General features: G+C 52.5%; 1 protein-coding gene across 3 annotated transcripts in view; it reads right to left on the bottom strand.

Annotated features, from left to right (window-relative positions):
* The window catches only part of SZT2 (SZT2 subunit of KICSTOR complex), a 51,784-nt gene that overhangs the window by 16,445 nt on the left and 10,090 nt on the right, over positions 1 to 25,249 (bottom strand). For all 3 annotated transcript variants that reach the window (XR_005985191.1, XM_041738175.1, XM_041738177.1), the window contains exons 2-42: positions 24,212 to 24,337; positions 23,736 to 23,909; positions 23,262 to 23,432; positions 18,900 to 19,031; positions 18,000 to 18,141; positions 17,482 to 17,588; positions 14,268 to 14,478; positions 13,919 to 14,089; positions 13,264 to 13,498; positions 12,944 to 13,073; positions 12,054 to 12,196; positions 11,680 to 11,832; positions 11,418 to 11,532; positions 10,985 to 11,202; positions 10,684 to 10,899; positions 10,218 to 10,296; positions 9,880 to 9,974; positions 9,462 to 9,630; positions 9,148 to 9,262; positions 8,933 to 9,046; positions 8,560 to 8,730; positions 8,294 to 8,388; positions 7,933 to 8,056; positions 7,665 to 7,829; positions 7,370 to 7,574; positions 6,966 to 7,081; positions 6,599 to 6,845; positions 5,567 to 5,708; positions 5,319 to 5,411; positions 5,075 to 5,153; positions 4,669 to 4,962; positions 4,339 to 4,480; positions 4,054 to 4,161; positions 3,903 to 3,966; positions 3,494 to 3,679; positions 2,966 to 3,133; positions 2,799 to 2,877; positions 2,593 to 2,664; positions 2,208 to 2,409; positions 1,119 to 1,218; positions 83 to 212 (exon numbers count right to left, since the gene is read on the bottom strand). Coding sequence is in view for 2 of the 3 variants with exons in the window: in XM_041738175.1 (XP_041594109.1) it covers positions 83 to 212; positions 1,119 to 1,218; positions 2,208 to 2,409; positions 2,593 to 2,664; positions 2,799 to 2,877; positions 2,966 to 3,133; positions 3,494 to 3,679; positions 3,903 to 3,966; positions 4,054 to 4,161; positions 4,339 to 4,480; positions 4,669 to 4,962; positions 5,075 to 5,153; positions 5,319 to 5,411; positions 5,567 to 5,708; positions 6,599 to 6,845; positions 6,966 to 7,081; positions 7,370 to 7,574; positions 7,665 to 7,829; positions 7,933 to 8,056; positions 8,294 to 8,388; positions 8,560 to 8,730; positions 8,933 to 9,046; positions 9,148 to 9,262; positions 9,462 to 9,630; positions 9,880 to 9,974; positions 10,218 to 10,296; positions 10,684 to 10,899; positions 10,985 to 11,202; positions 11,418 to 11,532; positions 11,680 to 11,832; positions 12,054 to 12,196; positions 12,944 to 13,073; positions 13,264 to 13,498; positions 13,919 to 14,089; positions 14,268 to 14,478; positions 17,482 to 17,588; positions 18,000 to 18,141; positions 18,900 to 19,031; positions 23,262 to 23,432; positions 23,736 to 23,909; positions 24,212 to 24,337 (5,998 nt within the window). In the remaining variant the exon portion in view is untranslated. The remainder of the gene's footprint in view (positions 1 to 82; positions 213 to 1,118; positions 1,219 to 2,207; positions 2,410 to 2,592; positions 2,665 to 2,798; positions 2,878 to 2,965; positions 3,134 to 3,493; positions 3,680 to 3,902; positions 3,967 to 4,053; positions 4,162 to 4,338; positions 4,481 to 4,668; positions 4,963 to 5,074; positions 5,154 to 5,318; positions 5,412 to 5,566; positions 5,709 to 6,598; positions 6,846 to 6,965; positions 7,082 to 7,369; positions 7,575 to 7,664; positions 7,830 to 7,932; positions 8,057 to 8,293; positions 8,389 to 8,559; positions 8,731 to 8,932; positions 9,047 to 9,147; positions 9,263 to 9,461; positions 9,631 to 9,879; positions 9,975 to 10,217; positions 10,297 to 10,683; positions 10,900 to 10,984; positions 11,203 to 11,417; positions 11,533 to 11,679; positions 11,833 to 12,053; positions 12,197 to 12,943; positions 13,074 to 13,263; positions 13,499 to 13,918; positions 14,090 to 14,267; positions 14,479 to 17,481; positions 17,589 to 17,999; positions 18,142 to 18,899; positions 19,032 to 23,261; positions 23,433 to 23,735; positions 23,910 to 24,211; positions 24,338 to 25,249) is intronic.

The raw sequence follows: 25,249 nt of genomic DNA, 5'->3' as shown, positions 1-25,249 counted from the left end.
AGGGACAGCAGATTGGAAGGCAAATCCTCCTACTGGAAGGGCAGCAGCAGCCCATGAGGGAGGCTTCTGGGTGGGGTCTCACCATCGGTAGGCAGTGGTGCCCGCTGACGGGAGTGGAAGGGGGTCTCACTGCGCCACAGATCTTCTTCGCTCTCGGCCACCAGAAGAGAGTTACACACGTGACTGTCATGGAGGTCCTGCAGAAGCAGCCGCTGGGAGGAGGAGCCAAGTATCAGGGAACTGAAACATTCCTCAATTCCTCATACATTGGTGGCAGTGGTCAGGGGTGATCAGAGGCCAGAGAGGATGCCCGTTATCTTGGGGAGGGGGTGGGGTCAGCGATCAAGAGAGTATCAGTAATCACTGGGGAATCAGAGATGTGTCCCACAGTCACTGGGCTCAGGGCTCTGAACCCCAGGTTATGAACACTCGTCCCTCCTCTTTGCCAGAATCTGTTACCCAGCCTTCAGGCCTCAGTTTAAAAATTCAATTTTCCCCCTGACACTGCAGAAGATCGGACCCCGTCATTTGCTCTTGTAGCAAGCAGTCTCTACTTTTCCTTTGTATGATTCTTCACAATTGTAATGGAAATAATTTGTGTAATTTAGTTGTTCAATGTCTATCTCCCCCATGCGACATAAGCTCCCAGAGAGTCAGGGTTTCCCTGTCTTGTTCACCATTATATCCCTAATGCTAGCACGGCACCACAAGATGGAACAGCTAGCTCTAGTCAGGGTCTGGGAGAGTAACCTGCCTTACTGGGCGAGGGGAGGGAGCATTCCCCAGCTTGTAGAGCCCAGGGAGTAACAGTATCTCAGTAGGAAATGTCCAAGGCAGATTAAGAGCCTCTGAAGGTCAAGTCCTGGAAACTCCTGCCTCATCTGAGCAGTGTCCCATGCCAGAAAGCCCTGTCCCCAGGGACACATGGGTGGCTCAGTGGTTGAGCATCTGCCTTTGGCTCTTGTCGTGATCCCGGGGTCCTGGGATCAAGTCCCACACTGGGCTCCCTGCAAGGAGCCTGCTTCTCCCTCTGCCTGTGTCTCTGCCTTTTTCTCTGTGTCTCTCATGAATAAATAAAATCTTTAAAAAAGAAAGCTCTGTCCCTAGCTGTCCCTTACCTGGTTGACCTCCCTGCAGATCTCCCCAACTTGTCTCACCAGGAGCTGCTGCAGGTGACGGCACTCGGTGCCTGGACCCCCATCCTCCCGAATCAGGCTCCTATAGGGGAGGGATGGATCAGACACAGTTGTTGTTGGTGGTGGGGTCTTGAGAGCGGGGGGGCCAAGAGAAACCATGAAAAGGGAGTAGGATTGGCCAAAGGGAAGCAAACATGGTGGGAAATGGGAAAAGCAGAACTCTCCGTAGCAATTATAGAAACACAGATCCCATGCTTGCTTTATCAGCTTCCTCGTGGGCAGCACGCTGAAGCTTCCTTCACGTAGCTCATCTGCTCTCCATTCTCAGATCTTGAGCAGAACGGTGGTCTTTCCTTCTCAAACCCACCCCATCCCAAGATGGGAGTCATATTTAAAGAGGCTCTGCTGGGCAGCCTGGGTGGTTCAGTGCTTTAGTGCCGACTTCGACCCAGGGTATGATCCTGGAGACCCAGGATCGAGGTCCACGTGGGGCTCCCTGCATGGAGCCTGTTTCTCCCTCTGCCTGTGTCTCTGTCTCTCTGTGTCTTCTTATGAATAAATAAAACATTAAAAAATAAAATAAAATAAAGAGGCTCTGCTGGGAATCCTGGCTCTGCCCTTTCCTGTGACCTTGGGCAAGTACTGAACTTACCTGTGCTTGAGTATCCTCCCCCTGCCATAAGGAGAGTAATACTGTCTAGCACTGCTGCATAGATGAAAGGAGCTGATCCAGGTGGAGCACTCAGAACAGTGTCTGCCACACAGTAAGCGCTTGTTAAGTATCACCTGTTATTCCCATGTCAACCTCTGAAGCTGCTCTGAACTGTGGCAGCTCTTAATGAAGGCCAGGAGCCAAAATCCTACCAGCTTTTAACTCCATTAGGAAAGTAGAGAGTGACCTGCTTTGCTGCAGGCTGCGGGAAGTAGTCAGGACCACCCAGCTCCAGAATGCAGTCAGACCCCTGTCCAAAGCCTAGTCCCAAGTCTTACTTTTGAACAACCCTGGAGAGGAGTGTTGTGGGACCAGGGAAAAGCAGCAGACATCAGAGTCAGGTGCAGGGCGCTACTTACCGTGCATGAGCATATACTTCTACGCGGTCCTGCAGTACCCGAACGATGAGCCAGAAGTCAGGCAGGCAGGGCCCAGGGAGGCCTGAGAGTGAAGGCTGGGGAGGTGCTGGCCCAGGTGGGGTCCGCAACGTGAAGGGAGCCTTCTCCCCCAGGGTCTCATTGGGACCCTCGCTGTCTGAGCCACTGCTGCCACCATCGTAACCTGTGTCAAACGTGCTTAAGTTCAGTCCCATCCTTTGGCTCATCTGATCCTGTGAGCATCATCAGGTTTGCTGGGCCTGGCCCCTTCACGTCAGTCCATTCTGAGGCCCCCTGCCTGGTCCTGCCGCACAGCCCTGAGTCTGCCTCCCATCAGCCTAGACCCTCCCCCATTGTCCCAGCTTACCTAGGTGGTCAGAGTCCACGCTGCCCTGACTGGACATAAGGCTCAGCCCCCGGCTGGGCCCAGGCTGGCTCCCTGGGAAGAGAAGGGAAAGGCCTGGAACCTCTATTGATCTGGCTGAGGATCGCCCTCTGAAAATGGAAGCAGGGCCAGGGACCTACAAGTCCCTGGTCCTAGCCCCCAGACTTTTTACCTGAGTCCTCTCTTACCTCCCTGTGGCAAGCTAAGGAGGGGGGTGCCCTCAGAACCCTCTGGGGAGCCAGGGGCTTGGGGGCTGGTTGTCAGGGCCTGAGGGGCAGAAAGTTAGAAGTGAATATAGGCTCCACATACCTACCTCCACCCCCTCCATTCCCAAGGCATCCCGGGAAAGGCTCACCTCCCCTTCGATGCCTTCAGCCCTGTCCTCGTGGCTGTGCCAAGCCCAGGCAGTCGAAGGGGGCTCCCTTTGGGACCCACCTGGCTGTTGGCCAACTGCTACAAAGAAGAAGCCACTTTCGGGATCCTCAAGAAGAACATGGCCAGGGAGGTGAAGGCGGCGGAACTCCTGGGGAGCAGGAGCCAAGGTCACAGTTTAGGCAAGAGCAGCCCTCCCTGTATGTGGCACCCCACACTTCCTCATCAGACCCTCAAAACTACCTGGTGAAGCAGACTCTGGCACCCCAATTACTGAGGTGTGCAAAGGTTCAGTGGCTTGCCTAAAGTTTAACAGGCATAGTGGCAAGAAGGAGAGCAGGGTCTCTTCCCATTGAGTTGGGCTGCCAGGCACGGGGTGAGGGACAATGTGGTGAGGCGGCCGTCCAGAGGGTAATGCTATGGAATCAAACCAGGACTTCTACTTCTGTATCTGAAGTCCAGGGAAGAACGGGCTCCAGGATGACCAGGGGGGTTTCTGAGGGCAGCATACCTCCTTGAATTGTGTAAGGGAACGTTCTGGTCCAAACACAAAACTCAGTGGTAGGGTTTGGCGAAGGCAGGTAGAGCGTCCAGGAGAGCTATGGATGTGGGCAGCTGCACGGTGCAGAGTAGGGCCCTGGGGGATGCCCCCTCTTCGGAGGGCTCCCACCATCTCATCCTCCAGCAACCAGCGGATCTACAGTCAGAGAATAATCCAGCAAGTGGTGAAGGGCACCTTCCTTGCCAGTTGGGGCATCCCCTCAATTGCAGACCAAAAGACACTTTGCCTCACAGATTGAGGGCGGCCTTACTTTGAACTTAGAATAAAGGAGCCCCTTAACCTTACTCACATGATGGAAAGGGTATCAGTTACAGTGTTGAGGGGTCACCACTTAGGTTGGAGAAGGGAAGGCCCTCACCTCACTCATGGTGGTCTCAATAGCCAGTCTGTGGGGTGTGGCCAAATTGGACAGTCCAGGGTGCCTACGTGGAAGAAAAGTTTAGATGTTGGTTTCCAAAAAACAAAACTGACAGAGAGCAAGGAACTCTGAGAGACAGAAAGGAAAGTACCTGTCTTCTTCTGGGGGTGGCAGTGGGGGTCCTAGGCCATCATCCGACCTTAAAGATGATGGCTGCCCTGGAGATCGTGGGAATGAAGCACTGCTTTCAGAGGTGGATCTGAATAAGGTGGGAGCAAAGGTCAAAGAGCAGCAGCTACTCTCTTCCTAGGGCCTCTTCAGAACTCCTTTCTTGGAATCCTCAAGGGGTCCTGAGTCCCCAAGTGTCTCTAGATTCTTTAATGGGCCCCTACCCCCATCAAGGCCCTAGATCCCCCCACCAAACTTGCTGCCACACCTGTGGTGCTGAGGGTCCGAGGTCGGGGGAAGCTCCACTTCCAGAGGCAAGGTCAACACGAAGACATCCAGGGTAACACTGAGGTCCCTCAGGGGCACTCGGCCTCCAAGGGGGGGGCCCTCCAGACTGGAAAGCACCTGGCCTGGGAGAGGGGAAAAGTCAAGAGGGCTGCCGGAGCCCAGGGACAGGCACAGACTTCAAGTCCTCAGCGCTCATGAATTACAGCCATGGGCTCTCCCCCTCCCCCCACCCCCACCCCTGGCAGGCAGGCAGGCAGGCAGGCAGGCTGTCCTGGCACCTGGGGCCCTCCCTCAGGTACCCTGGACTCACCCAGGCAGGTGGGCAGGCTGCACACAGGTACTGAGCTGTGCTGCCCATGCAGCCGCACAGAGCACGTGAGGTGCAGGAAGAGAGGCGGCAGGTCACGCACCAGGCTCTCAGGCCCCGTTGGTGAGTCGCCCCCCAGTATACTGAAGGAGTCTTCATCAGGGTTCACGGTGTCTGCATCTGACAGTGAGGCGGAGTCGAGCCCCGCCGGCCCCAGGTCTGCTTCACGGCTCTCTCGGTATTCTACTTCCAGCTCTGGGTCACTCTCAGTGACCACGCAGCAGGCTGACGTGTCTCCTAGACAAGGAGCATGTCATGTGGTGGCTGGGAGAGGCTGGCGGTGGAGGGCCCCAAAGCAGCTTCCCTGGCCTGAAGCAGCCTTCCCACCTCTACCCACTTGCCCACACACCTTCTTCTCCTAGGAGTTCAGCCTCTGAAAACTCCAGATCACTGACTTTTCTGTCTACTATGTCCCGGGGGCCCTCATCCTGAGCAAAAGAAAGAGAGCTTTATCTGAGGCAGGACAAGAGTCACATCCAGGCCTCAGGGAGCCAAGAGTCAAGAGGATCTAGACTCAGGGGGCTCAGTGAGGCTATGGCTCAGGGGGTACAAGGGAGGAAGGGAGGAAGGGAGGAAGGGAAGAAGCCACTCGCCTCTCGCCGGCTGGATGGAGGGCAATAGAAGAAGTAGTGCGGATTGGAGGGCACCGTGCGGAAGTGGAGACCACTGATCTCCAGGAACTTCTCCTGTTTGGGAGTTATTATGTCAGCCGGCCCTTGGCAGGACACTGCCCCCTACCCTAGAGTAGATGCCTACACAGCCCCCCACCCCCCACCCCTAAGAGAGGACACACCAGCACAGGCAGGCCTCCACCCTCCTCTGCCCTCAGCAAGCGTCCCACCTGGATGAGGCTATGAAGGGCATCATGGGCTTCTCCTCTGAGCTGGCAAACGTCTGTCAGAGAGATCTCCAGGCTAGGGTCTGGGTTGCCAGGGACACGGCTGCTCTGAGACTCAGGCTCGCTGAGGTCCTCGGTCTCTATGCTGAGAAGGCAGGATGGGGGTGAGGGGTGTCGAGGCACTAAGGACCGCCAAGTCCTGGAGGAGCCTGCTTCCCTACTGGGAGTGGCACACACCCATCTTCGGCTCTAGCAAGGGTGCCTGGCACAACGGCACAGGTGGTGCGAGGGGCAAGGGGAACCGACCCACCCATTTTGGCTCGAACCCCCACGTTTCTTAACGACCAGACATTTCTGTGACATGAAGCAATGAGTAAGGAGGACTCCCAGTTTTCTGACTTGGGCTGCTGGGTGGAGGGTGATCTCATTCACCCATGGGAGAACACAGATAGAGAAGTTAGTTTTGGTGAGAAAAAAATGCATGGATTTCAAGCATGAAAGGTGGGGGGGGGGTGCGTCTAGAGCTCTAGATGGGGAAAAGGGCTGGAGTTCGGGGCCTGGGCATCGTCAGCACACTCCTCCCTCTGCTTCTTCTGCTTCCTCGAGGCTAATACACTGCGGGGGCCAGACACACAGATGTCTGCTCACTTGCCTTTCTCCCTCCCTCCATCAGGGTCCTGCTGGACCTCTTAGGTGAGCTGGGGACTCAGCAGTGAGGGACATGCTCTCGGGAAATGCACAAGTGGTTCTAGGGGTTACTACTATTGCACAAATATCCTCAGAACAAGCTTCCTACTTTCACTGATGGCAGCTGGCAACTCTACATACCTCTCACCCAGCTCAACATTCCAGGCCAGAAAAGAAGACAGAGACTATAGATGGGAGAGAGAAGTCTGGGAAGCAGAAGAAGCTGGCGACAAAGCAACTGCCTCCGTGGTGTGTGGGCACCACCTTGCACAGCCCTCACCCTGGCTCAGAAGCTCTCTTTCCAGGGACTTTGTGCAGCCTCACACACCACTCAGGGCCAATCCTAACCTGGACTCGGAAGCCAGGATGGCTCGTTCTCTAGGCTCAGGGGCCTCCTCGATGCTGCTGCTGAAGGGCCCAGGGCTGAGAGGCCCAGGGCTTGGGGGTGCCTGGGGCAGACTCCGAGTGTGGCCACACAGTGCAAGCAGGAAAGGGGTGATGTCTACTTCTTGCAGCAGCTCCTCACAGGCATCGACTGCTATCAGCAAGTCCTGTGAGCTGACGCTCTGTGCTTGCTGCAAACTCCGGAACAGCCCTGAGAAAGTGGAAGGGGCCATGACAGTTGAGCTCTGGCATGGCCTCTCCAGTGCCCATGCCCATAATCCCGAGAAGCCTCGCTCCTCCCTGATGCTCTCTTGCATGGCCTCCTGCTCACCACGGACATAGCATCGCTGCGCGTGCTCCTGCAGCAAGGCACAATGGTTGGCTGCCTCCTTGTACCTGGGCTCCATCCAGACTGAGGATGGGGAGGGCTGGTCGAGGAACGGAGTCCTAGCAATAGGAGGGAGGCACAAGCTTGGCCAACTCTCCTAAAGGACATCTCAGACTCCCCATCCACCCATGCTCCCATGGACTGTCCATATGTCTCTACTGAATGTATTCATGGCCCAGCAAGTTCAACTGATTTGCTGAAGGAAGCTAAGCCAGGAGTAGGCAGGACATGGACTGAGTCCTTGCCTTGATCATCAGCCTGTCTGTCCGTACCCATGAGTGTGTTCATGAGCCTTGGCTGGGGGCCGTGGCTGGGGGAGGACCGAGGTCAACACCGAGGGTACTCACTGAAAGATGAGGTCTCGGGGTGCCTGAGGGGGCTGCAGGCCAACCATTTGCTCCCTCAGTGCTTCCAGGGCACAGCTATAGATGTAAACAGGACACCGGGTCCGGGGGCCATCGGCACCCTCTGTCTGTGGAGCCTGACGCCCAGCATAAGCCTGTAAGTCCCGACGGAAAGGTGGGCTTAGGTCCCCTGGGTCCTGGGCAGTGTCTGTGGGAAGAGATGTCACATGGTCTCCAAGCTTTCTCTTTGCTCCCATTCCTGCTCCTGCTTAACTGACCAAAAAGGGAGCAGCCTTACCGCCGGCTGGCGTAACACTGAGCATGGGGACTTGGGCCTTTGGAGCCCTCATCCCAGGTCCTCCCAGATCTTTCGGGCTGGCGGCCCCACTCCAATCCCCGAACTTCGGCTTTGTCTCCTCTTGAGAGGGTCCCTCCAAACCATAGGCAGCCAGATGTTGGACGTCTGAAGAAGAGAAGAGAGATGGAAGTCAGAGCTGCCTGGTGGGCCAGTGAGGGTGCCCAGGGGTTTGTATCTGGGGCTGGTGATGAAGGTAAGCAGGTGGTACCTGGGAAGGTAGCTGGGAGGAAAGTCAGAAACACATGCTGGGGAGTCACAAGCCTTGCATAGCAGCGCCACTGTGGGGGCTGGGCAGAGATGAGAGGCTTGAGAGTCTCAGGAGGGCCTCCAGCCTGTAAGAGAGAAACAGAGTGATCTGCAAGGGACCACCCAACCCCTGCTCCCTTCCTCTACCCTGGAGTGCTGCCCTCAGTATAGCTTATGAGATCCAGGACAAAGGGGAGTGACAGTATCCTGTCGCTGGCAGGAGGCGCTTAATATCCTCGGCGATACAAAATCGGGGCATGAATACGTGCTAACAGAAGGAGGTCAGTGGGAAAACCGGCTCAAGGAGACAAATCAGTGCTGACCAGGGGAGGAAGTGCTGAGTCTCCAGTGGCTTGGGTGCTGCTGACTGCTTGATCCTTTAGGATCCTGTGGCCCCCTGCCGGTGGCTCCTCTGGACCTACAATAGGGGTAGAGGTGGGTGGACGAGGGCAGGGCTAGCAGAGGCAGGGCACTGAGGTGAAGAGACAGGGAGGCCCAAACCCAAAGACAGAACTCTCCCACCCCCCATGGGGTGGGGCAAAGGGGGCTGGGCCAGAGTGTGCTCTTTAGGAAAGAGGTGAGAGCTCACCTGGACCGTGGCAGGTCCGTCGTAGCACCTCACTCAAGAAGGTGGCTTGCTCAGCCATGGTCAGCGGGATCTCCCGGTCACTCAGCTCCTGCCCCAGGCAGCTGTGCAGCAGGCACAGCACCATGTCGTTGGCGGGACAGGGCCCCTCGGCGAGAGGGACGCCCTCTGGCTCTGCCCGACACACACTCCGCTCAGCACCAAGAGCCTCCTGTGGCCTAGCACCCTGGCTCAGCCCTGACCACGGCAGCCCTCGGGTGGCCTCCAAGCCTCCTCCTGCCCCAGCACTCATCTGCTTGTTTGCAGACTCATCTGCTCTCTATCATTCCCATGCCCGCTGGCCCTCTAGGTGTGGGTAAGTACGAAGTTCACCCACCTCTGGAAAGCAGAAGGAAGAACATCTGGAGCTGTTGACACTGAGGCAACAGTCCCATTAAGTCAAAATGGAAAGGGATCTCGTGGACATAGGTATCTCCTCCCTGTTCCAATCCTAAGGAAGATAAGACCCATAGTGAGACCCAGATGCCCCAACTAGGACTGCCGCCCACTCCCTACGCCACAGTCCACCCCAGGGGTCCCTTCCCCACTGACCATCAGAGACCCTTGGCTCTGGGGGCAGAGGACTCCATTCCTTGCTCTGGCACAGCTGTATCAGGTATTCGAAGCTCAGCATGGAGCCTATGCAGGCTGCATCCCGAGGGTGGAGCTGGGGCACAAACAGCAGAGGTCAGGGGTCAGCCTGTCCTAGGCCAGTATTCTGGGGTCCAGCTCTCAAGGAAGCCCACACTGTCACAGACAGGCAGACCACAGAGACTCAGAGGGGCCAGGAAGGCCGCGGGCTGTGGTACTCTAGAGGGGACGGCACCTCACTCGCTAAGGCGTGGGGGTACTTAGAGGCCACTCACAGCTTGAGGGATCTCAGAGTAGGTCAGGTCCTGGAGGTGCTTCCAGCTCTCGGGGCCGGGTCCCACCCGCCCATACTGAGGCTCCACCCACACCTCGGTGACCAGGTTGAGCTCTGAGTCTCCTTCCAGGGCCTCTACCTCCACATCGTTGTCATCATCTGTTGAGAAGCTAAAGGAGGAGGAGGAGGAGGCCTGAGCCTGGCAGGGAGGAGAGTCTGATCCATAACCAATGGCAGGGGGTCAGCCCATGGAGGGGGCACAGGACAAACATAATTCCCATGTGACTTTCCGGACAGGCATTTGCCTGACGAAGCACCCCTACCCCAACTCTCTAATAGCTCAGAGACAGAACTCCAGGGGCAGTAGGAGAAGTGGGAATATGGAGATAGGCAGCTCCCAGAGAGAGCCTGGGTCTCACCTGTCCTTGGTGGACGTAGAGTGTGGGGGGAAGAGGATGTACTGCACAACGCATGTGTGCCTCTCTTCACCTGCAGCCTGCCCCAGGGGCTCGCTCTGGGGGCAAAACGGGAGATGGTGGGCAAACCTTGGCCAAGTCAGAGATCCAGCCTGGCCCAGCTCTAGCCCCCAGAACCCTAGCCCCTGTCACATTGTCCTGGGATGGGCCTCAGTCTTCAGGTCCTCTGGTCACAGGGTCCCCATGAGGCCAAGTTTATAGCAGTCCCGACGCAGCTTGGAGGCAAGTGTCCCTCTAATGATGGACCCTGGTGGGGAAGTGTCATGAGGGATGGCACATACCTGAATTGGAAGCTCCAGGACCATGTTGATGATTCCTTCCCCACTGCAGGCGAAGTGGAAGCCTTCAGAGAGTCGGACTCTAAAGCCCCATAAAGGTGGGGGTGGGGAGAGGATAAGACTGGGGAAAGACACTCAGAGTCTATCCTACTGCCCCCCATCCCCGTATGTGGCCACTTCTGGCAGCCACCCAGGCAGACCTGTCTGCTGGCAGCCCTCCTCAGATCATGGGTGTCTTGGGTGCAACAAATTCTAGTTGCACAGGCCGACTATGGGGTGTGGGAGTGAAGGCAGGGCAGGGCAGGGCAGGGGCAGGCGCTGTTCTGAGCTAAATATTGTGTGTAACGGCGATGGCACAGGGGCTGAGAGAGGGCAGGGTCTCACTTCACTTTCTGCCTGTGGCTCAACCCAGAATCTACACTTGCTCTCTTCCCATCCAGAGCTGCCCGGTCATGCTGAGATGACGTACTCAGTGAGGATGGACAGAAGCTGTGCAATGGCACTGAGTGGCAGTGCGGGGGCCAGGCCTGATGGGACGCTCCAGAGCCAGCGCTGATGGTAGAGGTAGCGGGACAGAGATGCTAGGCTGGAAGAGGCTGAGCGGCCGGACACCAATGGCAGTGGCCCTGGTGGCTCCAGTGTCAGTAAGAAGGGCGCCCGGTAGTCCAAGGGTAGCTTCTCATACCTGGGCAACAGAGGCCACACCTCGACCTCCACTCAAGACCCAGCTGAGTCCCAGCCCTCCTGTACAGTCCAGCCTCTACACCAACCTGATGAGTAGCTTGTCGAGGGGCTTATGCAGGACCACAAGGCAAGGCCGGTCAGATAGGGCCTGCTGCGGGCCCAGCATGGGGGGGGACTTGGAGGGAGAGCTGCCCCCACCAATGCCCCCCAGCCCTTTTCGTTTGACCTTGGGTGTTGGCTCCTTGCTTTGTACCCGGTGAGGGAAACGCAGCCGAAGGATCTCTTCCCGTAAGCCAGATACAATCTGGAGGAGAAAAGTGATCAGATCCTCCTAACCCTGTCTCCTATAGGTCTGGGAGAAGGGTCCCCCAGACAAAGTGGGAGAGTCCTCTACTCTAAGCCTTTCTTGGTTTGGGGTCTCCCATCTCTACTGGCCCTGGCCCTGTATGAGTTGAGGAGAAAGACTGAGTCTAACCTACAGGACTCCTGGGTCTGGGAGGCAGTCAGGGCTCAGCTCACCTTGTGTCGGGCCTGGGCTGGTGTGCCGATGGGAAAACCCAGGCGAAGGACCATGCACGGGGCCTTGGAAATGATGCGGACCATGTAGAAGGAAGAGGGTGGCTGGTCTGGGGCACTAGGGAGAAATGGGGGTCAGTGAGCAGCTCTAGACTGGGAGTCAGTGGGTTGAGGAGAAGGAGTGGTGAGGTCTGGGGTTAGAGGAAGAGGCATGGGGTGTGGTGACGGGGGGGGGCGGGGAGCGAGGGGACATGACTTTGCCCACCTGGAGAGCAGCTTCACATATGAGTAGCCCTCAACCAGCACGAAGCTGCTCCAGTCCCGAAGCAGAGAGGTCAGTGAGGAGTGTGAGATCCTGCATTGCACGGTGCTGTAGCGCCCATTACTGCCGGGGGTGTGCAAGTGCTTGGGGATCGGTCTGCAAGACGGGTGCGTGCCTAGGTCAGATCTTGCAGGCTTGGGGGCAAAGAACAGACTGCTCCCTGTCTCTTCCAGGTCCTGTCTGAGGAGGTGGGGGTGGGTAACCCAGAAGGCTAGGGAAGGGTTATAGTTTATCCTTGGCTGAAGGTGGGTGAGAGTTCATCAGTTGCTCCCCTTCCCCATCACACCTTGTCCACTCGGCCTGCAGAGGGTACCCACGTGTCGTGCTCCAGGATTAGCACCAGGCGATGCATGTGCAGCCAGCGCTGCCATGAGTTGGCATCCATGGACAGCACTGGCTTCCAGTAGGCTGCAAACTGGGCGTGGGATGAGTCGGACCCACTGTGCTGAAGGGAGAGCACCTGGGGACAGGAAGGACCGCCCTATAGGAGCATTCACAGAAAACATGGCACAAGAACCACACAGCAAACAGGACTATGGAGTCCAGGGCTCAGAGAGGGCAATGGTTTATGGCTAAAGGAACTCAGAGCCCAGCCTGGGAAAGAAGAAAAACACAGGCCTCTAGGATGAAGGTCAGATTGGGATGAGCCCAGAGACAGACTGTGTAGCCCTTTAGAGCTAAATTCAGACCAAGGATGCGGCTTGCCACATCTCCATCACTGACTGAAGAGGAAAGCGGTTGAGTGATGGCAGGAATTCAGGGTGAGGCGGCTTCATGCCAGCATAAGCCCCCGCCTGGCAGCATGAGGCCGACGTCTGTGGCCGAGTGTGAAATCATTAGCACAAAGGAAGCTACGGTCTTTGCAAAATACACAGTCCACGGTAGTTGGTGCTGGTGGGAAATGGGTGAAGATGCTGGGGGAGGCCAGAATACACCAAGTGGAGAAGGGGCTCACGGGCATCTAGATGTTCTCCAAGTCTTTACCTCGGACCCCCGTGGTCTGCTAAGGACAGCCTCTCTCTATAGATCTTTCTCTGCCAGGAACTTGGAAGGAGGGAGAATGCTCTCAAGGCTAAGATTCTGGTTTAAGTGCCTCAGACTTGAGAGGGAAAGAAAAAGAAGGTGGCTCTGGGCTCTAGAAGCTGTGCCAATCCAAGTCTGGGTGGGCATGACATTAATGGGGATAATGAGCATTAGAGCCACTTACCGGGGTGGTGGAGCCAGGAGGGATATAGAAGAGTGGCACTCCACTCTTGGTGCTATCAGGAAGCGTGAAATGCTCTGGGACTGAAGAGAAGGACTGAAGGTGGGCTAGCATCTGGTCCGTCTGGTTAATGCTGCAGAATAAGGGCCGACCCTGAGCCACACCTCACTCCGGTGGGCACAGAGGAAGGGAGCCTCAGGAGGATGGGTGACCCTGGACACAAGCCTGGTGCTCAGGGGGACTCTCACCAGCTCCCAGTTCCACACCTCTGTCCCTCCACACAACAAATGGGGCATCACTCACTGAGTGGTGACCTCATTCACCTCTGCAGTGTGTTCCAGAACCGTCGGATAACGTGGGTACGATACAGTGAGCGAATGGGTTGCCTTAGTGCACAGGACACATCGTGTAGAATGTCATAGCCACCTTCCATTGTCACTTCCACCCTTGTTCCTCGAGGGCCCTCAGGCTCCAGGGGCCAGGGTGCCACAGCCACATATTCAATGCGCATGTTGTGTTTCCATAACAGCACGAGCTTTACCTCCAGCTGAGACCCTCCTATGGGGGAAGTGGGAGGCCAGTTAGGGGAAGAAGACGCAGGACTCCAGCCGGGGACCAAGTTCTACCCGAAACCCCCACCCACCTCCTGGAACTCTAGCTTAACTAAAGGTTCCAAGCATGGTTCCAGAGATTTCAGGCCTAGAGCCTGCCAACTGCCAAACTACAGATGGGAGTTGCAGGAGTGATGCGAGAACAGAGCCAAATTCAGGACACCACACCACCCTCATTTGACTCACCTCTGGCAAAGGAGAGGGAACCGGGAAGCTAAATCCTAAGAGAACTAAGTCCTGAAGGCAGATCATAACCCACTTGTCTCCAATGACAAGCAGAATCTCCTGTGTGATCCCTAGGTGCCTGCCGCTCCGTCTGGCAGGTCTGAGACTTGCGTGACAAGGCAGGGCCTAGAGACCCTTTTACCTTTGGCCAGCGTGACCTCTCGGACACTGTATCCCTCTCGAAGCCGTACGGACACAGTGCTGACCAAGTCAGCGGGCACCTCCTTTTCAGTGTGCTTTTTCCGGCGCAGAGCCAGGGCAGGGTTGCTGCTTGCGGACACCAGGTGCTCATTAAACAGGCGGTGCTGGGAGCCTAGAAGACCAGCAGGGTGGGAGAGGGGTGGGTGGCTATCAGAGAGCTACAGGGAGGGGCTATGCGCCATCCCCGGGGAGAGAGCCGAGCCAGAACAGTTGGCCCCAGGCCCGTGCTCAGGTCCCCCAGGGCATTACCTCCGGGTCTGTGCTATGCACCCTTGCCCCCCGCCCCTTACCACAGTAATACTCGGGGTTCAGGGCTTCCCCACTGCGCAGAAAGGAGTAGAGGAGAAATGCCCGGTGATAGACAGTCAGACCCGGGCTGCCTGGTTCCGGCTCAGGACACGTGGACAGGTAAGAGCCAAATGTGGCCATTGCGATGAACTTCATCAATTCCACATTGGGCACGTGGCCAAAACTGCAGTCATAAGAGTAAACTCCTCCCACCTAGAGAAAATGAACAATTAGAGGCCTAGCTCCAAAAGAGGCAGCCAAGAAGGAAGTACAAAAAGAGTGGAAGAGACTAGGCTGGTGGCTGCTCCCACCCCCGGAGACCACAGAGCTGGGAGTGGGTCAATGTTCTCCCGGGACAGACTGCTGCTCTGCAGCTGTCCTTCCCTGGGCCCCTGTCTGAAGCCCATGCCATGTCGCTACACCCTTCTTTAGAACATCAAACGCTAGACTGCATCACTCACTAAAGATTTTGAGAACTGCTTTTTGTTACTATTGGAGAGACTTCAATGTCTCTAACAAAGTGCTTCTCAAACCTTAGGATATATATAAAACGCCTGGAGATTTTGTTAAGATGCATTATGTGTGGGGTGGGCCCAAGATTTTCCATTTCTAACAAGCTCCCTGGTGATGCCAATGCTGCTGGTCCATGGACCATAATTTGAATACTAAGCCCGTAGATCAGTTTGCCAAAGGTTATGTGGCAAACTACACACAACCTTTGGGCCAAATCTAGCACATCACTTGTTTTTGTAAATAAAGTTTTATTGGAACACAGCCATGCCCATTCATCTTGTCTGTGAGTGCTCTGATGCTACAAGAGCAGAGCTGAATAGTTGTGCCAACTGTATATAGGCCAACAAAGCTTAAAATATTTACTGGCTAGTCCTTCACAGAAAAACTTGAGTTGTTTCAATTCCTTGATCTCTCAGTTCCTGAACCCTCATCTCCAGGAACTCTCTGTATTCCACTGCCGCCTGTTGCCTACATGCTGGCCCTTGGCTTCGTTTGGAACCACCTCATTTTTGCAATTTCAATTGCCACATCCTACTGATTACACACCATTGTATCCCTCCCTGGATTCTTTCCATTCTCCTTCTCCTGCTGCTCTTTGACCTCATTAAGACTGCAAGCCCTTGAACCTCTGCTCTCTAAGTCTATCCCTGGCCCTTTTGACCTCACTCTGCTTCGACCTCCAAACCCCAACGAGGATCACCAAATGGAGAGAGGTACACATGTGACACCCAACCCAGCAAGTCCTTTGGGGCTGTCCTCAACACTTCTCCCCCACTCTGGCTGCCCCTCCTCACAGTACTCACCCTCACCTTTTCCTTCAGAGAGGGACCCGAGGCCCCTAAATGAATTTATCCCTATCATCACTTTATCCTTCTCCTTTCAAAGGAAGAAGTGCTACTCTCTAGCAAAGAGTAGCGGAGTTCCTTGATCTACTTCTTTGAGCCAGTGTTCTCTCGTCCATGGAAACACTTTACTCCATCAGGCTTCCTTTTTCTTTCCCTATTTTCAAACTCCGCTTCCTCATGGATCCTTAGAAACATGCTTAAAGTCTCTAGCTTGGAAAACAAACCGGCAGAACAAAGCACCTGCCTTTTCCACCCTGCACTTCCCTCTGGCTTCCCTTCTCTCCTGCTCCCCACTCAATTGAAACAAGCCCAGTCCTCATGTCCACTTGTCTCTGCTTCCTTCTCTTCCATCCACTCTTCCACCCACTGCAATCCCTTCCCTTGCCATCTCTTTGCTGAAATGGCCTGGAAAAGATCCTCATGACCCCTTAATCATCAAATTCAAAGGGTATGTCTCATTCTTCATTTTACCTGATCTCTCTGCTGCATCTCACAGTTAACCGCTCCTTTCTTCCCCAAACTTGGGACTTCCCTGCTATCCTCTGGTTCTTGTCTGATTATTTCCCTTCATTCTTTGCTGGGCCCCCTTCTTATGAAAGACCTTTAAACACTGGTATTCCCCAAGGCTCTTCAGGGGCCCTCCTCTCTGCCCAATTACCATCTGTAGGCTGACAAATCCTAACTCTCTCAACTCGTGCTGTCTCCTGAGTATCAGATCTGCATATCCAACTGCTATGAATAGCAGCTATGACATAATTATGCACTCTGCTGAGCACTTTAAATGCATTGTCTCACCCAACGAGGTAGGCACTGTTATAATCTTCATTTACAAATGAATCTGACCAAGAATCAAACGATGTGCCCAGTGTCCCACAGCTCATAAGTGGAGCCAGGATTCGGGTCAGGCATGCCTAACTCCAAAGGTGATGCTTTCAACTGCTATCCTGTTGACCCACAGACACCTCAAATGCAACATGCACAAACCTGGGCTCATCATCTTGTCCTCACTCCACCTAGGCTGCTTCTTTTCCTTTTTGCTCTGCCAGTCAGCTATCCAGTTACCACTGAGGTCACAAACTTGGAGACACCCTTGACCTCTCTTGCTCGCCCCTCATACTCTGCTAATCATAAGTCATGTTGACCCTACCTCTCCATTTTCTCAATTCTATCCCCTGGTCTCTTAACCATTATTCCCCAGCCCTATTCCTCTCTCACCTTGAGCACTCCATTTAATAATCCCCCTGCCTCTCTACTCCTGCCTTCATGTAGCAGCAAGAGTGACCTTTATAAAACATAAATGCAACTAATGACTTTCCTTGTGCTTACCTGCATCACCCACAGAATTATCCTGAAGTTCTTAACATATCAGAACCAGCTTTTCATGTTCTGGCCAATGCCTACCCTCCAGCCTTGTTTCCCAGAGTGCTTTACTTCCTACCCTTCCTATTCCATCAATCCAAATTGGCTGCATTATCCTATTCCTTCCTTTGCTCAAGCTAGTTTGAGTTGGGTTTTCCAATCTTTGCAATCAAACAGTGATAACTAACCTAATGGGGGAGATGAGGCTGGAAATGACCATGAGATTTCAAATTCAGCACTCTTATTATTACAACATGCTGTCTCCTCATACCCTAAGGATGAAGATGAGAGTCCTCTCCCACCACTGCCGCCTACCCTGTTCTAGACAACTATTCCCCCCATTAACACACATGTAACTATGTTATTGGCTTTCTGTAAGAAATCATCACCTGTAAGAAAGTAACCAGTCCCCGCCACCCCCCCCAAAAGAAAGTAACCAGCCATGTCCAACTTTGTGATATACCATACTTCCCTTTCCTCCTTCCTAGAAAGTCCTCACCTGCACAAAGGAACAAGCCACGGTGCCACTGCGAAGCTGGTTCAGCAACGTCTCACAGACGGCAACATCAGGGACACTGGTCACCCCATCTGTGATCACAATGATACCTGGAGCAGGAAACATTGGACAGACCTGGGGACACTGACCAGATCAAAGTCACAGGGGGGCATTCAACTGATGGGGCCCATAAGGCCTTAGTGCCCACCAACCAATATGTTTTATGATCTGCAAACATCCTTTCTTCTTCCCGTCCATCCTGCTTCTCCCTCCTGATTGCTGGATCCTGGTGTCCTAAGTGATGTCCTTAGAGCTCTACTCCTTCCCACTAGGGTCCCAGATGGCTGTCAGAGCTGAGGGTACTTGAGAGATACACTTGTGCACATTGACCTTCCTCAAACAAGGAGACAGATCCTCTTCCCTGGGACCCACTGGTACCCAGGAACCTCAATCTGTACTGATAATGCCCCCTTCCTACACCCTCCTATTTCCCCAACCTCACCACCATTCCTTATACTGACCTGCGCTAGAGTTTGAAGGGAGCAACTGCAGTGCCAAGATGCCCTGACGAATCATACTGACCAGCCCCAAGTCAGCTGTCACCATGGAGACTCCCACCTTCCGGCCCGGGGGCTCCCCTGAGTCTGGGGACTGGTCCTCTGCCTGGCCCAAATCACAGAGGAGACCGAATTCAACAGATGGCACGACTGTCCCTTCCACAGCAACACTGGAATCTACAGCCCCGCACTGCCTGGGCCAGACAGGCCTACCCTGTGAAGACCCCAATGCCCTGCTGTGCAGCCGAGTCCTGACTATGCTTGCTTGCCCAGGTGTGCTCAGATGCTGACCCGTAGATGGACAGGCAGCCTGAAAACGCATGGTGCACCGGATTACAGGGGAGCAGGCTTCCCCACCTTTTGTCAATAAGACCCCTTTCCTGTAGTTTCCCATTGCTATTAGAAAATATTTTATATATCAATCAAATTAAGTCTTCAGACATGTAGGACTTCAGATATGTGGGCTACTTCTAGGATACCCAAAGGAATGAGCAAGCGCATTCAACTGAGTCCAAGCAGCTTTATCCCTGACTGTACAAAGTCCTAGAGAACAAAACCACCCACAATCACCTTCTCAGATCCAGTGAAGGACATCTAGGACTGAAATCACACAGGCAAACAGCTTTCACATTTTCTCCTGGCAAGAGTGCATGTCTTGGGGAACATAGCTGACCCTTTCCCTCTTCTAGCAGGGGAGGAACCTGTTGTGTGCACTCACCAGCAATTCTATCCTTGGCTCACTCTGGCTCTTAGCCCCTTTTTCTGCCCTCTCTTCCCTCCATATTGGGGCTTATCCCTCTTCTCGCCCTTCTGTCTCTTAATAGTTTCTTTAAATGGCCTCCACCTGCTTTCTCTCCCACATACCTGACTCTGGGGGTCATACTGCTGCTGTAGCATGGTGGCCACCTTATCCTCAAACAGACAGAGCTGTTCGTATACCTGCTGCAGGAATGCCTCTCGCTGAGAAGGGTCCAAAAGGCAGCCCTGCACCAGCACCTGAAAAGCACAACGGAAAGATATGAAGGTTGGGGGGACACTGGCAAGCCCCTATCTAGCCTCCCTATTTATTCTCCACAGCTCCCTCTATGCGATCCTGACTTCTCACCCAGGATCTAAAGTTGGCTAAATCCACAGCCAGTTCCTCTCTTATCAGATCATCTCCTCCATCAGGGTATCAGGCTATTAATGACCTTAAACTGGGTTCACAACCTCCCTCTGCTTACAGTCCTGCACACTGGGTTTCCCCAAGCTCCCGCATGGGGGTGCCATAAGATTTTCCATCTCAGGTCACCAGACTGCCCCACCTCAGCCTGGCAAAGCCTTTCTCATTCTGACTCATACTCTTATTCTTGTTGATTTCTAAATACTGCACAGGTAGGTTTTCTCTTAGGTTCAAAATCATCTTCCCAGTTGAGCGTTCCTTTCTTCCTTTTAACCTCAGCAGGTAACTCCTACTTGTCTCTCTCTTTTTTTAAAAAAAGATTTTATTTATTTATTCATGAGAGAGAGAGAGAGAGGGGCAGAGACATAGGCAGAGGGAGAAGCAGGCTCCATGCAGGGAGCCCGATGTGGGACTCGATCCTGGGTCTCCAGGATCACACTCTGGGCTGAAGATGGTGTTAAACCACTGAGCCACCAGGGCTGCCCCTTACTTGTCTCTTCACAGAGAAAGGAAACCAGTCAACAGGAACTCCTGGCTTACTTTCACCCCAATGGTGTACTACTCTCCAACCCATAGAAAATACCCACAATGTTTGCTCCGTGTTTACATTATCTGGGTTTTTGGTTTTCTTTCAAGGCTCTGAAGAAAAGATTCCTTGCTTTTTCTTCCCCCCAAAGCTAATCTCTCCAACTCATCTTGGATCTCTTGTCTAATACCATCATTCTCTCTCCATGGGATTCCTTTCCTCCTCCTTTCAACATAAATAAGTGCGCCCATCCTAGAAGTTTCACACGGGCCTGGTGGCCCCTGTGATCTCTTCTCTCTCTCAGACTCCCACCACCTCCTCATATGCCTGCTGTTCCCCTGCCCCTGCCTTCCCAGGCAATAACTACATCTTCACTCCCTACTTGGGACTGGGAAGGGGGTGGTCCCAGCCAGAAGAGGGGCGAGGGGGACTCTAAGAAGAAAACCAGAATCAGAGCAAGAGTAGGAACTGGGGCTCTAAAGTGGGAAAGCTGTTCACAGCTGTACCATTTATAGGAGTGAAAAGTGGATCAACCCAAGAGCCCAACAGTGGAGTCTGGCTAAATATGTAATGATAAAATGCGATAAAATATTAAACTGGGCAGCAATTAAAAATCATATTTTCAAAGAAAACTTACTGACAAGGAAAAATGCCCAGACTATACACTGAAAAAGCAGGATGTCAAACTACATGTCTGGAATTCGCCTGATGTTTCTCCTCTTTGGACGGTGGGGTGGTAGTGAAGGAGGATAAACAAGTACTCAAAGACAAGAAGGAAATTCCATAAAATGTTCATAGTAGTGGTTCATTCTGGGTGAGTTTTGTTTTTCTTTGTATTTTATGTATTTTTCAAATTTCTTTGAATGGACATACGCTATACACGTGATCTAACTTTTTTTTTTTTTTTTAACTTTTGTTTTGTTTTAAGGAAAAGCAGGATACATCTTGGGGAGCTTTAGAGATAGGGAAGAAGCTAGCCCAGGGCTGAGGCCCCTGGGGGTGAGGTAATCTGAGTAAGCCTGTTCCTTCTCCACAGGGGCTGCCCTGGTTCAGGGCCCACCTCTTCTCTGGGGCTGCATTCATCTTCTTGCCTGCTCTCCCCAACAGGATCCGTCCTCCATTCTATCTTTTCAAACCACAAATCTGATCCTGTTACCATCCATTGAAAAACCTCCCATTTTTAATAGTTTTAATAATAGTGAACAGTTCTAATAGCTAACGTTTGCATGTTTTCTACATGGCAGGCACTGTTCTAAGTGATATATATGAACTCGATCACCATATGATATTGGTACTGTTAATACTCTTATTTTGGGGAAAAGACAAAGATGTACAGAGTGGTTAAGTAACTTTTACAAGTGAATGCAGCCAGCAAGCAAATACAGGGGTGTGTGAATCCACGTCTAGCACTTGTCATCACCACACTAAACTCCTCTATAGAACAAAGGGTAAGTTCTTAGCCATGACATTTAAGGCCTCTCTTATTCTGCCTCCACTTATCTCTATTTTTTCATTTTTATTTTTTTAAAGATTTTTATTTATTTATTCATGAGAGACACACACACAGAGAGAGAGAGAGGCAGAGAGGGAGCCTGATGTGGGACTTGATCCCAGGTCTCCATGATCAGGCCCTGGGCTGAAGGCAGGCGCTAAACCGCTGAGCCACCCGGGCTGCCCTCTCTTTTTTTATTAAAAAAATTTTTTTTCTTTTAGATTATTTAATCAGAAAACATTCCCAGAAAGTTCCAATCACAGTGATCATTATTGTTATCCTTACTACATACTAGCAAATTACTTTCCAAAAGGCTATACTGTTCGAATAATATAGAAGCATACCATATAAGTGTAACCTTGCTTGGTTCTCTCTGCCTAATTTTTAAAAATCTTATTTTTAGGGCGCCTGGGTGGCTCAGTGGTTGAGTGTCTTGGCTCAGGTTGTGATCCCTGAGTCCTGGGATCGAGTCCCACATCAGGCTTCCTCTGCCTGTGTCTCTGCCTCTCTCTGTCTCTCATGAATAAACAAAGTCTTAAAAAAAAAAAGATCTTATTTCTAAGTAATCTTTACACCCAATGTGGAGCTCAAACTCACAGCCCCGAGATCGAGTCACATGTTCTGCCAACTAAGTCAGTCAGTTGCCCCTCCATTTATCTGTCTCCTCTTTACTACCAGTCCCCATCCCCACATTCAAATGTTACTTTATCAAACAGAATTACATGTAGTTCACTAGGACACCTGTGATTGGGAAGCACAGTTCCAGAGCTCTGTGGCTTTGCTTTTGGGCCTCTCTGTCTGGAAAGTCCATCTTCTTTGAAGGGTTAACCTCAATCCTTCCTTCAAGACTTACTTCAAATGCTTCTTTGTGCGAAAGTCTTTCCTGTTGCAGCCCCAGGCTTGGCTGGGTGCTCCCTCTTGGTGCTCCATGGCACCCGAGTCATTACTTATCAGTGTCCTTATCACATTCAACTGAAACTACCTCCTTCAATATCTGTCTCCCCCACTAAACTCTCAACTCCTCCCATCAGGACAGGGACAGTGTCTGATTCATCTGTGACTCTGGGACATAGCCCAGGCCTTGCACAGATCAGGTTTCAGAAAGCATCTGCCAAGATGAACCAAGTGTTGAGTGATTACCTACCACCCATGTCTTCCCTATCTTGGCTGTTAGTGCCTGCGAAGCCAGGCTTCTCTCTGGGGATGTAGCCTACAACCAACAGTCCTAACAGCTGTGCTAGGAGAGCACTTAAAACACAACAGAGGGCTGGGATCCAGACCTGCATCAATTGCCTTGACCGACCTTCAGGTGTTGTTCCTCGCATCCCTTTCTCACAGCCTGTTTGACAGCTAAGGTGACAACATGGCCATTAAAGATTGTTTTCGGGTAAGCCCCTACCAATGAGTTGAGGGTGGTTAAAAGGTTAAAAGCAGATGAGGGGAAATTGGGCCACTGCTTATCTAAGCCCAAAACAGATATCCCAGTAACAGACTTGGCCATTGTCCAAAAGGAGTGTCTTGTGATAGCCTGCTTGGGTGGTGGATAAGCCCTGTAATTATCTGTATGGTCAGCATAACACTCAGCAGTTCACAAGGCCCTCAGAGAAAATGACCCTCCTCTGTCCTTGGAAGAAATTATATTTCTGGGTATTTGTTATATTTCAAAATCATAAAATTCTTCTAAAAGATCATCTCCCAGAGGTAGGGCCATGAGTCAGAATACAAGCAAACCTTCTAATCAAATTAGGAGAGTGGTGGTGGCATAAAACAGACATTCAGGGGCCGGAACCACAGACTTACAGGAATGAGAGAGGCATTTGTCCAATCAAGGCCAAATGACCTAAAGTTCATGAGAAGGCTCTTGAAGAACAGAGGAACAGATTCTTCTTGAGAGAAGAGAGACTCAGAGATGACTAGTAAATAGGTTCAAGAAGCCAGCAGAGCTAGGGACTCCGGGCATAGACCGCAGAGATGAGACAAGGGCTTGATCAGTGGACTCTCGGAAATGAGTTCTGAGGGTATAGACTTCAGGAGAGGAAGCAATACCTGGTGGGCCTGCAGGCCAATGATTGAGGAGTAGGCCTGGATAGTTATGTAGATCTCGGGCTGGAAGTCGATGCACGATCCGGGCACGCGGAAGGGTCGAAGCAGCCCGCCCAGGCAGCGGGAGAGGGCATGGAAAACTTCATCAAACAATATCTCTCCTGTGGAATCATCCTGAGGGCAATGCAGAGAAAGATCTCTCAAGTGTGACCAAAGCAGCCCTGAGCACAGGGCAGGAGCAAGCAGCTTCCATGGTTCAGTGGAACTCTTATCTGAAGGTTGGTCACACACACCCCCACACACACAATACAGTGCCACAGATCGAAGGGGATCTCTTTAAACACTCAACCATGTACAAGCCTGTTTCCTTCCTCCAATGGTAGGCTGGGATCACTTTCCACTTCTCTCATGCCTCTCCCTCTCTCCCTCACCCTCTTCTCCCTCCTTCCCTCCCACTGTCTCCCCTCAATCCCTTACCACAATGCCAGTGGACGGGCTAAGGTCGAGTTCAATGACAAATCGATACTGCCAAGCCAGGAAGGTGACCCGGGTGGAAGGTACAAGGAGAAATGGCCTTGGGACCACTGGTTCATCTGGCTGCCACCCAGGGGGCAGGACACTGAGGACTTCCAACTCCTGCTCAGACTGGAGCTGACAATTAGGATAGAGACCAGAAAAGTGTCAGGGAAGAGTCACCCCTTTATTTCCAGGACCTGAACTTCTATATCCAATGGCAAACCACTGGCTCCAGCTCCCACAGTCCAACTATATATTCTTCCTGTATGGAAAATTAAACATTTCCCCTGTGAAACCATCTTGCGGGCAAAGTCACTTGTCCATTCTAGAATCAGACCCCCCCAGGATAAATCTCCCCTCCCGTTTCTAGGATCCTCTTTAAAAAATCAGATCCTTCTGGGCCAGCCTAGCGTATCCTGTATGTTTCTGGGCCTCACCAGCATCTCCTGGGGTGTGGCCTGCACAGTTTGATGCAGGTGATTGAGGAACCAGGCCAGGCGGACATTTCGGGAGATTCGATAATCCTTTTTCATCAACAGGAACACCTGCCCAGCTTCTTCTACCTGGACACAAAGAGACATTAAAAAAAAAATGTAAAAATTCACTAAGTTCCTAGCATTCGTAGATCAACACGGAAATAACTTGTCTAAGGAGTTCATAATACCTAAGTGAGAGACAAGGCAGCAGAGGCAAAAAGTTAACTCCCACCTCAGTGCAAAGTGCTCCCAAGGACTTGATTCTCTGCTCCCATTCCCCTTATGCGGACTTCTATGTTGATGAAGTGACCTTTTCACATTAGGTGTTTCTCCTATAAGCTACGAACTTGTTGAGGGCAGGAACTGTGTCTTGTTCTAGTCTTGTGTCCCTATGCACAGCAAATTGCTTACAACAGAGCAGATAATCAATAATGCCAACGCTTCCTCCAAAGAAGCCTTGACAACAATGGCCACTTAAAGGACTCTTCGCTGGGTGACTAGCAAGCCTGCTGAATGCCTCCAGATTCAACTTCTGTGGATCACAACCCACTTTTCCCACCCTCCACACTTCATTGCGGTCAGTACTCTAGATCCTTCCCACCACTGCCTCACAGGCAGTTGACTCAACAGTGTCCTGACAAGCATCAGTTCCCTTATCCGCATCCTTGTCCTTCCACTCACAAGCCTTGCCAAATCTTGACTCAGGATGGATTTGACATTCTCTTTTGTCCACACATATACCATGCCAGCTGCACTTTGACACAAAGAAACTTGTCATCTTGCCAGGAATGCCACCTCCAGTAGGCCTTTAGCAATCCTTTTACTTCTCCCCGGTGAGCAACCTCTCCTATTCCCCTAGAACATTTCCTGATCTCTCAACTCCTGGGATCCCAACAGATAAACTCACCTACTGTTTCATGCAGAAAACCTGGGTCCATTGGTCTGAACTCCCTCAATGTTTCTTCCTGAACAAGGTTATCTGAAATTCCTTTATTCCCT

This window comes from Vulpes lagopus, chromosome 23 (assembly GCF_018345385.1).
Source record: "Vulpes lagopus strain Blue_001 chromosome 23, ASM1834538v1, whole genome shotgun sequence".
Taxonomy (NCBI): Eukaryota; Metazoa; Chordata; class Mammalia; order Carnivora; family Canidae; genus Vulpes; species Vulpes lagopus.
The sequence above is the reverse complement of the archived record's forward strand: the minus strand, read 5'-3'. Positions and strand labels throughout refer to the sequence as shown.